Genomic DNA, 12,842 nt, shown 5'->3' on the forward strand with positions numbered 1-12,842 from the left:
ATTTATAAATTAATGAAAATATATTTTTTGTTGTTTTTATAATTATTTCATTGTTAATTTGCTTTTAACATTAATTGTAAATAAATTTTTAAAAATGTTCTACGAAATCTTCGAACATTTTTTTCTCTTTCTTGATATATAACAATATTTTATATTAATTTATTTGAATTGTTATTAATCATTTATTCAACACAATAATATTAATCATTAAGTACAATACAGTTTGTGTTATCTCAAGCATAAAATAATTTCATTGAGGTTGAAGTCATTAAAGAAATATATTTACAATTTTTACTTATCTTTACGACGGAATTTACAAAACATGAAATTAATTCTGATAAGAAAATCTTATTTTATTATTCTTTATAATCATCTTTCCTTCATCTCCTTTACTATTATCGTTTATACATAAAAAAAAAATGTATCTTATTAGATTGAATATTGAAATAGAACATTATCACGATTATTGAATTCTATGCGTAGATTCAACTTTCGAAGTATGAATCATTTGATACGATCCTTCGATCGTGTTACGTGGTTTTAAAAAAATTTACATATATATATATATATATATATATATATAAATCAATAATAAAAAAGTTAAAATATAGGTCGAATAATGTATAATAATTATTTGTTATATTAATAATTCATTAATTAATACAATAAAGTTATTTTTCTATATTCTAAATTGTATATAATTGTAATATATTGTATAATTATTTTTTATAATAATTAATTATTTAACATGATAAAGTTATTTTTCTATTCTCTAAATTGTATAATAATTATTTTTATTAATAATTAATTATTTAACACAATAAAGTTATTTTTCTATTTTTTAAAATTATATAATTAGAAAAAATTGGAATTATTTATCAAAGTCATTTAAAATTAAATCAAAAATTTAACAAAAAAAAAACAAGCTTAATAACTAATCAATATTTTAGAATAAAGATTATTTATTTGAAAATAAAATATGTATAATGAAAAATATTATTTTTTCTATTATAATTTTAAATCGTTAGATTTATGATTACGAAAAGTTGCAACTTAATTGAGTTTTTAGTTGTATGCGAAAAGAATCAAATATCATTTAGGTACATGTATATATATGTATATATATGTAGTGTAATCATCATTAGTATGAATCTAACAATATATATTGACAAATACAGACAGTGAATGTAGTACTTGTTAAATGTAAACGAATATACGAAGTGAAAGAGATTTACTAAGCAGTCTCTCAAGTTCCGTCAACTTGTTAAGACGTATGTTTATATTTTATCGAGAAACGAAATAAATCAAATATAACTTATAAGTGTTAGAGTGTATTTTATGTATATGTGTGTGTGTATGAGTGAGTGTCCGCTTATTGAAAATCGCGTGCGTGTTAGTACGCCAAGAAAAAATTATGCGCCAATCCAAACCAAAGGTTCGTCGAACTACGTTAATCAATTATGTTTGACACTTTCACTTATTATTAAATTTAGAAAAACTATTAATTAAATAAAATGTCAAATTAAATCGTTCATTTCATATTTTAAGTAAATTTGTTAATATCAAACAAAAATGATTAATAATTAATCAAATATGTTTGATACTTTCACTTATTATTAAATTTAGAAAAACTATTCCTAATGAAATCATTAATTTCATATTTTAAGTTAAGTTGTTAACACATCAAACAAAAATTATTTGTTCAACAAAATTTTATTTCAATTACGAGAGCATTGAAATGGGTGACAAATATGTTTGATGGAAAATTGTCTTTTTATTTTATATTTTTTGATTATTTTTTTTATTGTATTGTATTTTTTTTTCTGGTATGGAAAATATTTATTTGATATTTTATGTTATTATAATATAAATTATGTTATTTATTTTTTATTTAAATTTAAAAGTATTTTCTATACTCTTTTTTTTTTATTTTATATTTATTGAGTTATATTTTTTTTTCCGACATGGAAAGTATTTATTTGATATTTTATATTATTTTTGGCAATATACATATATATATATATATTTTTTTTTATTTTAATTTAAAAGTATTATACTAATTTAATTTATAATTTTTTTTATTTTTTAATGTTCTTTAAAAATAAGAGTCATGTATTTTTATAGGACGTTAATATTAGTATGACAAACATGATACAATTGTTAATCCGTGTAAGGTCGTCGAAACGTTGATTGTATTATCTCAAAACATTATTCGTACTAAAGAAAATTTAATAATGATAAATTCTACGAATGAGATTGTTTTAAGACCGTACACGATCATAAATTCTACTAATAATTGTTCTTATTCATGCTTATACTTTTTATTGAAAGTAAATAATGTAATCATTTAGAAACAAAGAGGATATAAAATCCAGTTAATTGTGTAATAATCTACACTTGCGTAATTTTAGCAATGAAAAATTAGCATTAAGAGGATTTAACTGGATAACTTTTCTTCACAAAGGCTGATAAGAATTGTAAATGAATGATGTTTCTAATTTTGATATTTTATATTTTTACAAGGATGTAAAATTAAAGTATATTGAGAAACAGAAATGAAATGAATTAAAAAATTAATTTTTTATAGGATAATGACATTGATAACGAAGGGACACCCGGTATATATACTTTATCTGTTATATCAGACAGTAGAAATAATCTCGATATTGGGGTAAGTTCAGAGAAACAATTAAATAATTTATTTAAATTAATATATAAATATTATATATTATTTTATTTGATGTAAAAAAGTATTTATTGTCAAAGTTTATAAAATAAAATGTAATACACAGGATGATCCAAAAATATTGAAATAATTTACAAAATTAATAAATTATTTTTACCTTAATTTGTTATTCAAAGTATAAACAAGTATCTTACATTTAAAAAAAATCATCAAAATTTTTGGAATATCCTATTTTATTTATTATAAAATTAATTGATAAACATTGTTGAAAGTTAATAATATATTTTGTAATTTTGATTTATCGTGTCGTAGAATTCAACGACGGTTTTGGTGTCCGATCAAAAGGAGAAAGAAAGAGCTAAGTGGGGAAGTGAATTAGAATTTTTAATGTCATGCGTAGCTTTTTCTGTTGGCCTTGGTAATGTTTGGAGATTTCCATATACGGCATACGAAAATGGAGGAGGGGCTTTCCTAATACCTTACATAATAGTATTATTTATAATAGGAAAGCCAATATATTACATGGAAATGATTTTGGGACAATTTAGTAGCCGTTCTTGTATTGACATATGGTCAATATCACCGGCTTTCAAAGGTCATGACAAAAATTTATAAAAATACATATATTAGGTTATTAAACTATGAAATATGTCTGATTACTCAGATTATTTTCATCTCGAAATCAGACATTTCATATTTAATGACCTAATATAATATTCTTTTTTAAGGATTTTTGTACATTTCTTACAAATACTTTCTCACACCTATTCAATATTATCTTTTTGAATCAACAATAAATAATTTCTTGTTTTTAAATTAATTGGATTTGTTAATTTATTTATTTTGTAAAAATGTATTATTATATTATATTTTAGGTATTGGTTATGGTGTTACAATGGCAGTATTTGCAGTAGTCACTTATTATTCAGCACTTATGGCATTGATAGTATATTATATGATAGCAAGTTTTCAATCTGTACTTCCATGGTCATATTGTTGGGATGATTGGGGTGATATTTGTTTCAATAATACCTTAACGTCAAATCATACAAACATTGGCAACAAAAGCAGCTCGGCTGAATTATATTTTAGGTATTTATATTTAATTTCATTTATAATAAAACATATTTAATATAAATATGTCATAATAATATAAATATGTTTATTATGTATAATGTTTTTAATTATATTGTATACATAAACATACAAGTACAGTGTATGTACAATTTATTGTACAATATTGTACAATAAACGTACAATACGCAAACACATATTTTATTTGTTTATTCAGGAAAGTTGTTCTTAATGAAACCAACATTGACAATGGATTAGGATTACCATCTTGGAAATTAGTATTATCTTTGTTAGCAAGTTGGGCATTTGTTTATGGTGTAATTTCTAAAGGTGTTAAAAGTACTGGGAAATTTTCTTACTTTTTAGCTTTATTCCCATACATTATTATGATTTGTTTGTTAATAAGAGGTGTAACTTTAAATGGTGCCATCAATGGAATAATATTTTTATTCAAACCAACATGGAATAAAATCTTTGATCCATCAGTTTGGTATGCGGCTGTTACGCAATCATTTTTTTCCCTTGGCGTTTGTTTTGGTGCCGTAACCATGTATTCATCGTATAATAACTTCGATCATAACGTATCAAGGTAGGTTAAATAACTATAATCATTTTTGATTCATACAACTCGAACTATTTTCACGATCTGTATCTTTTTAATGTTACGTAAAACATACCTCGAATGAAAAACATTGAAAAAATAAACAAATATTTTGATATATCAATCGTAAATATCAAATTTTATCTGCAGTTTTTGTAAAAGATTTTTTGAACGGTTGCATCAGAGTTTAAAAGTGTAATTAACTTGAAACATCTTCAAAATATAGATTGCCTAATCTTAATGGCTATTCTATAGAATTTATATTCTATTATATATATATATATATATATTATATAATAGAGTATATTCTTATTTTTTATATTTATATAAAATTTATATATTTATTTTTATATTTTGTATTTATATTTATATTTATATTATATAATAGAATATATTCTTATTTTTTATATTTATATTTTATATTTATATTTTATATTTATTATATATTTTTCACATTATATATATATATATATTTCTATATATAAAATTTAGAATAAGAATTCCTAGGGAATTTATACAACATTCAAATTCTGTATATTAACCATAACATATACATATGATTGTATAGATATTTGAAAGATTGGTAAAAGATTTGATTAACAGATAACATATAGATATAAATATTATATCTATATAAATCTATCAATTAATATATACACGTATATATCTTTACTCTATCATTCAAAATAAATATACATTAATAAAAAAGACCAAAAAAAAAAAAATATAATAAATACTGTAATACTTGTTTTTAATTACATCATCAAAAAATTGATCTATCTCGTAGATTATTAGATGTAAGATAACATTGATGATTAATTAATACAGGATGTGTAAATATATCTATCATCTATTTGATTTACAGAGATTGTTTGATAGTAACAACAATGGACCTTTGCACCAGTTTAATTGCTGGTACTACAATATTTGGTATACTTGGAAACTTAGCTTATGAAATTGGTACAGATGATATAAGTACTGTTGTAAGAGCTGGAACTGGTTTAGCATTTATTTCATATCCTGAAGCATTAGCAAAGTTCACGGCCGCTCAACAACTTTTCTCAGTATTATTTTTTCTAATGTTATTTGTATTAGGAATTGGTACTACTGTTGCATTCAGTGGTGTTATCATAAGTATCATTAAAGATCAATTTCCTCGTATCAGTCAATGGAAGATATCTGCTTACTTTTGTTTCATTGGCTTTCTTATCGGCATTGTTTATTGTACTCCAGTAAGTTTGTTTGTGTTTGGTGTTTTTGTTATATATAATATTTGTATGTCAAAAACAAATATTTTCTTTAATATATAAAAATAATTTCAATAATAAAATTAATAAGAATTATTGAATAATATAAGAATAATTTTTAAATAATAAAATTAATATATAAAAATAATTTAATATAAAATCTTAAATAAATAAGTCTTCCTAACTGATTGAACAATTTTATTTATTTTTTCTTTATAACTTTTGAAATTATTTGTATTTTTTTTTTTTTAAATTATATGATTACGAAAAAAATATATAAAAAATTAAATTGAAATATTTGATAAAAAGAATAATTTGTAATACCATTTAGTAACAAATTTTGCTTAATCTTTGGTAAATTTAATTAAATTTCTAATTTTTTGCTTTTTTTACAGGGTGGACAATATATTCTCAACTTGGTTGATTATTTTTGCGGAACGTTCATTTTAGTAATACTTGCGTCATTCGAAGTAATTGCGATATCCTGGATATATGGTATATGATTAAAATTCTATAGTAACGGATATATATATATAAGTTCATAGTTTTTTTTTCTTTTTCTTTTCCTCCTTTTACTTCATGTAAAAAAAAAAACATCATTTTTCACAGGTATAGATAATTTTATCGACGACGTTGAATTTATGTCCGGTACAAGGCCATCTTTCTATTGGAGATTTTGTTGGGGTATTTTAACACCAATATCATTGTTCGTTATTTTAATTTATTTTTTATGCAGTTATGCACCATTGACTTATAACAATGAATATTATCCTAATTCTGCATACGGTAAGTTTTGTTTTAATTATTTATAATATTATTATTATAATATTTATACAATTTCTTGTTGATTATTTATTTTTTATTTATTTTTAGCTGCTGGTTGGATACTTTTGATTATAGGTGCTTCACAACTTCCCATATGGATAATTATTTCTATTTTAAATAATAAAAATGCACCATTGTCTGTCGTAAGTATTTTTTTTTTTTTTGGTTTTTTGTTGGTGTTGTTGTAATTTTTATTGTATATTTTTAATTTGTATAATTATAATCATCTTATAGGCATTTATTGCGAAGAATGATTGGGGTCCAAAGGATAAGAAAAGGTTTAAAAAATGGAAAGATTTTAAAGAATCCAAAAGAATACAAAATAATTCTATCAATGAACGTACAAAATTCATTCAATTTTTGTTCGGTAGGCAATAAATAAGAAAAATATATTATTTATAAGTAATCAATTAGGTTTACTTAAAACACAATGATATAAATGTTTTTATTTGTCACAGAACAATATTGTTTCCAATTGTTGTTCATCAGGAAACTAATATTGAAAATCGTTTATTATTTAAATTTAATTCAAATCATCGTAATTTGTCGATTTACTTATTTTAAATACTTTTTAGAAATAATTGAAAGTATTAATATATAAATTATTATTATTATTATTATTATTATTCTTGAGTTACATACGAAATTATATTACATGTATAATTGTTTAAATGTTTATTTTTTTATTTTAAATTATTTTATACACGAACAAACAGTTCATTGTAGATCACAAGCTTCAAATTTAAAGCATATTTCAGTCTCTGTATTTTTATTTAAAAGAATATCGAGGACATATTTCATATTCTTTTTTTTCCCCTAAATATTGTCTATCATGGTTCCAAACCAAAAATAAGTCGAATAGTTTGCGACCATCTCGATCGTTGTCTCTTATTTCTAATCTTCATTTTGTCTTCTTTGAATATTAACCATTCTTTACGATATTTCATTTCTTTCGGTCCCCATTGTGATGTTGGTTGAAAAGCTTTTTTAATTCTCTGTACAAAAAAAAAAAAAACAAACAATATAATTTAATTAAATGTTAAATTTTATGTTGAATTAATTTTATGTTTAAAGAAAAAAATAATAAGAATTGTTATAATATTAATAATATTGTTAATAATAGTATTATTATAATATTATAATTATTTATAATATATATATAGTAATATACTAATAGTAATATACTACTATAATACTATACTAATAGTAATATATTACTATAGTAATATATAGAGTAATATTACTATTATTACTGCTATTTAACTTACTAGTAAAATAAATACTAACACACAAATAACTCACTATTAACTAATACTAATTAACTATATACTATTACTAAGTAGTAATATACTATAATATAGTATAATATTATTATAATAATAGTATATTAATAATATTATTAATGATATTATTAATAATATTATTTTGTAAAAACAAATTAGCATAAAATTATTTATTATAATAATATTATAATGATACACTGTAATAAATATAATTTATTTTGATACTTAAAAGTATCTTCATTTGTTTCATTTAAATTATACTTAAATATTTAATAAAAATTAAACATTTTTAATATGACGTAACAGTTAAGATTGTAATGATAAGATGATATATGACTTGTGAATTAAAAATCATTGATAGATAATCAAATTAATCTTATCATATCTTAATTAAATTTCATTTATTTTGTATTATTTATCATTTCTCGAGAAATTTGATTACCAATCGAGATTTTATTCATAAGAAATAGATTAAAAATAACATACTTCTTTTAATGGTAAGTGTTTATTTTTGAGTATAGCCAACAGCATCCAAATTGGTATTTGTAAAATACCCATACAAAGTATTATCACACCAACGGCATGAGCACCAATTGGAAATGATTTGCCAGCGTAAACCAATGGCGACATATTTGCGACAGTGTATAAGAAAATGACGATCAGTATAACGGGTGTTATTCCAAACCAACATACCCTCCAAAATACAGTTATTTTCATATCCAACATGAATTCAATATCATCGATGAAGTTTTCGAATCCTGTATTTTTTTTTTAAACGTTAATTCTCTCTCTCTCTCTCTCGTTTATATTTTTATTGTATTATATATATTAGGTTTACCGGAAAATTTTGTTTGTTGAAACAAACATTAGTTCAATTTTTCGTCACTAGGGGTAAGGCTCCATTTCTTAAAATGGAATATACAAATTGCCACCATGTTGGCAAGAGTTCAAAAGTAATTCAATTAATTAACTTATCGGAAAAAACCTCACTACTTTATTAAAAAAACCTCACTACTTTTCGGAAAAAACCTTACTATAGAGGTGTTTACTACACTAACAGAGGTGTTTAGTTACCATGCATTTTTTAGTTACTAGAAGCAACTCGTCTCATTTCTTTGAATTAAAAACTTGCTTACTGTGTAATATGTTATCTATTTATATATGTTTTCAATAAAACGTATAATAATTTTTGAATGTGATAACAATAATATAATAATAATATTATAACAAATAAACCCTACAATTATCCTACTCCTGATATTCTGCAGTCGTCTTATTCTCTCGAAACTTAGATTTTCAAAGGTTTCCCTTCTAACACGTGTGATCTGCCTACATGATATTTTTTTATTTTATTTTAAAAATAGACAGTATTTTCCGGTAGACCTAATATATTGCATAAAATATTAATTTATTAATCAAATTTAAACTTACCATATACATGAATGATACCAATCATTTCAAAAGAAGCTAAAATAAATACAACGAAAGAAGTACCATAATAATCTGCTAAAACAAGAACCCATTGTCCACCCTTAAAATAAATAAAAATTATTATCAAACAAAATTAATCTGATAAATGAAATAATTATGAAAATCAAATTTTATTCTTACCGGTGTGACGTATACAATTCCAATTAAAAATCCAAAACAACACAATGGTACGACAATTTGCCATGGTTTCAATTTAGGAAATTGTTCATAAAGGATAACAAAAAGACTCGATGTCATACCAACGCAACTACCAATCCCAAGAACAAACATCATCACGAAGAAGAGAACGGAAAATAACTGCAACGATGATATCGAATATTGCATGGTTTTCTATTTTTTGTTTTGTTTTGTTTATCTCTACTTTTAGAAAGCAGAAGTATTAGATAAATCATAGATCATTTAGTGTTTGATGAGTTACTTCAAAACAAAAATTCTTTACCTGAGGAACAACATCGAATTTAGCTATTGCATCAGGATAAGAAATGAATGCCAGACCAGTGCCATCTTTTACTACTGAACCTACATCATTAATATTCATCTCGTAAGCAAGGTTACCAAGGATTCCAAATATTGCACAACCTGCGATCATGCTGGTAAATGTATCCAATGTTGTAATGATCATTGCATCTCTGTTCTTACAGAAAAAAAAATCCAATTGGTACGAAAAAATTATTTCATTAATTTCTAATTATTAATTGATAATAATAATAAAATTAATTAATAATTAATTAAATAATTAATATTCTAATTAATAATTCTAATAATTATTTTTTAATTATATTTAATTTTTTTATTGTTGAGGACTTAAATCACTATAAATTATTTCTTAAATAATTTTTAATCGATTTAGTTAATAATTATTGTTCTAATAATTTTGTTTTTCTTCACTATTTTTCTATAATAAATTCTAACTTTTTTTAAAAATTTAAATTAAGTCAAATCAATAAAAAGAGGAACGATAAAATGATATTAATTTATCAACGAACCTGTAAATGTTATGTTTGAATCCATTTTGTGCGGAATACGTGACAATTGCACCAAAACAAACAGATAGAGAGAAAAAACATTGGGTAACAGCGGCATACCAAACTTCAGGTTTCAACAACATTTCCCATTGTGGTTCAACAAAAAAAAGTATACCCTCGGCAGCACCATCCAATGTTACTGAACGTATTAACAAGGCTATTAATACTATATATGGAAAGATTGCTAGAAAATATGATGCCCTTCCAGTACTTTTAACACCTTGGAAAAGTATTACGCAAACGGAAAACCAACATCCAAACAAGCAAAGTGTTAATTTCCAATCTGGTAATCCGATTCCATCGTCTATGCTATCTTTCTCGTGTAATACTGATTTTCTAAAATAAAATATAATTTTTATTTTGAATGTTAACAAATCATTCATGTTAAAATAATGATTTAAAGTATGTAATTTAATTGAAAATAAATACTTACAAAAAGTATAGTTCAGCTGAGCTTCTATAAACAGGTTTTTCACTCAAATTACTATCGATTTTATACAAGGTATCGTTTTTTTAAAAATAACGTATCATTGATCATCATTCTACTTTCTTTTTTACTCGAGGAATCTATACAAAAATCTTTCCATTCTTCGAGACATTTTGACCATGGTAATTCGGTGGAAAATGATGAGATCAAATAAAAAAGTGTTAAAGCCATCAACGAACTATAATAAGTTGCTAAAATTATTGTCGAAGAGAACTGAGCCCAACCGACACCTAAAAATATACAAATTATAATATTTAATTATTGTATTATTAATTAATTGTATAAATAATTGATATAATATAATATAATAAATTAATGTAATATTAATATATTAAATAATTGTATTAATATTATTATTATTATTAATTAATTATTAGTATAATTATTTTTTATTTATAATATTGTTATATTTACATTTAATTATTATCTTATATTATAGGAATGTGAAAAATAATTAATATATTTATAAATACCAACAAAAGCAGGTGAAACATTCCAAACACGTATAGATGAACGTCCAGAAAATTGTCCCATTATCATTTCCATAAAATAAAATGGTTTTCCAACGAGAAATAACAATATAACGTATGGTATTAAAAATGCACCACCACCATTTTTATATGCGGTAAATGGAAATCTCCAAATATTACCAAAACCTATAGACATGGCAATGCAAGACATTAAAAATTCTATACTATTGTTCCAAGATCCTTGACTTTCATTTTCCTGAGCTTTTTCTAAATCTTTTAAATCGGAAACACGTGATTCATTGTGTTCATTATCAGATATTTCAATATTTCTTTCATTGGTTGTTTCAAAAGCTGGATTATCGTAACTCCTTTCACTTCCATTTTTCTGTAACATAATTTTAATATGATTTTTGTATTACAAAATGTAATTATTTATTGTATTATTTATTTTTAAATATAATTGACACTTATTTGAACATTTGCAATACAATTATTGTTTATGTTTTAAACTGATAGAAATATTTTTGAAAACACTACAACACACCATTATTTATCATTTAATTTAATAAAATATTGTAATATTATTTTCTATTTTTTATTTTTTTTTATTTTCCACTAAAGTCAAACAATTTTTGAAGACGACAATAAACGTGAATGGATGACCCGTTTGAAGAAACAAAAAACAAGAACCGTTTGCTGTTGATTCCAGAGAGACAGTGAACCACTTTTGTAACATTAAATCAATGTAAGAAAATGTTCGTAGAAAGAAATGTAACTCATAAAAGAGAGACAAAAATACAGAATAAAACTGTAAACATTATTTATAATTTATTTTTTAAATTATATACTTTGTAATAAAATTTTATTTGTAACTTTAATGATCGAAATGTTTAATAACTCGTATAAAACCATAAACAAGGAATAAGATACTTTTTCTCTCTTTTAATTTTTAATTGTATTGTCTTAGTATTGTCAACCTTACACACTTATTACACGTGTAACGTATTATTTAATTACCAAGAATGTCATTTGAGACCATCTAAAACCCACGCGTTTTTTTATCGAAGGTCATAAAACTTAATTGCTAAATAAGTTTCGTTAGACAGAACATTTAAAACATACTTTTACTTATATGTACATTTAAAAGTACTTTGTGCTATTGAATACATTTAAAAAAAAAAACAAAAAACAAAAAAAAACAAAAAAGAAAAGATTTAACATAATCGTCACGTTAATTTCATCGATATCATACAAAGTATTACAAATTACTACGAATAACACTCTTGTCCTTTGTTTATTTTCTTCATTTTATTTATCAAGAAAAAAAAAAAGCAATTTATTATCACAACCAACTAGCAACTATCACGACTTACCGTATTTTTTGACATTTCACTAATAATTGGAAAAAAAACAAACAAATTGGAAAATGAAAGGTACGATTTATCGAATCTTTTTTTTTTTTAAACGAACATTCATACGATGTAGATTACTCGAATAAGAAACACTCGAAAATAAACTTTTGACGATGTTACGATTTCCGAAGTCTTTTTATATAATCCACGAAATACCCCTACCCGTCCTCCCTCCTCTTTCCCCACAACTATACCAAGATAAAGATAATAAATATCTATCAGGAAAAAACGAAGGAAAAAA

The 12,842-nt window shown here is 23.1% G+C and overlaps 2 protein-coding genes across 3 annotated transcripts; one reads left to right on the forward strand and one right to left on the reverse strand.

Moving 5' to 3' along the window:
• Positions 1-1,120: 1,120 nt before the first annotated feature.
• LOC107066141 (sodium-dependent nutrient amino acid transporter 1) lies at positions 1,121-6,931 on the forward strand. Of its 2 annotated transcripts, none has more exons than XM_089177444.1 (10): positions 1,121-1,435; positions 2,588-2,671; positions 2,999-3,281; positions 3,649-3,778; positions 3,978-4,349; positions 5,227-5,593; positions 6,004-6,103; positions 6,218-6,394; positions 6,482-6,576; positions 6,668-6,931. In XM_089177444.1, the coding sequence occupies exons 1-10, from the start codon at positions 1,415-1,417 to the stop codon at positions 6,809-6,811; spliced, it is 1,773 nt and encodes a 590-aa protein (XP_089033570.1). In that variant the 5' UTR covers positions 1,121-1,414; the 3' UTR covers positions 6,812-6,931. The 2 variants fall into 2 exon arrangements, with proteins under 2 accessions (XP_089033570.1, XP_015175968.1); XM_015320482.2 differs by having other exon boundaries at positions 1,123-1,435; positions 3,562-3,778; positions 6,668-6,930.
• Positions 6,932-7,082: 151 nt separating this feature from the next.
• LOC107066145 (sodium-dependent nutrient amino acid transporter 1) lies at positions 7,083-12,713 on the reverse strand. Its single transcript, XM_015320488.2, is given in 10 exon segments — positions 7,083-7,428; positions 8,203-8,474; positions 9,148-9,247; positions 9,328-9,504; positions 9,647-9,836; positions 10,194-10,568; positions 10,666-10,734; positions 10,736-10,949; positions 11,193-11,574; positions 12,563-12,713. Coding segments are annotated over 10 exon segments (1,959 nt in total). The 5' UTR covers positions 12,578-12,713; the 3' UTR covers positions 7,083-7,263.
• Between the last annotated feature and the right edge of the window lie 129 nt (positions 12,714-12,842).

Source organism: Polistes dominula, unplaced genomic scaffold, assembly GCF_049000335.1.
Source record: "Polistes dominula isolate Pdom_NZ unplaced genomic scaffold, Pdom_raw_medaka contig_20, whole genome shotgun sequence".
Classification (NCBI taxonomy): domain Eukaryota; kingdom Metazoa; phylum Arthropoda; class Insecta; order Hymenoptera; family Vespidae; genus Polistes; species Polistes dominula.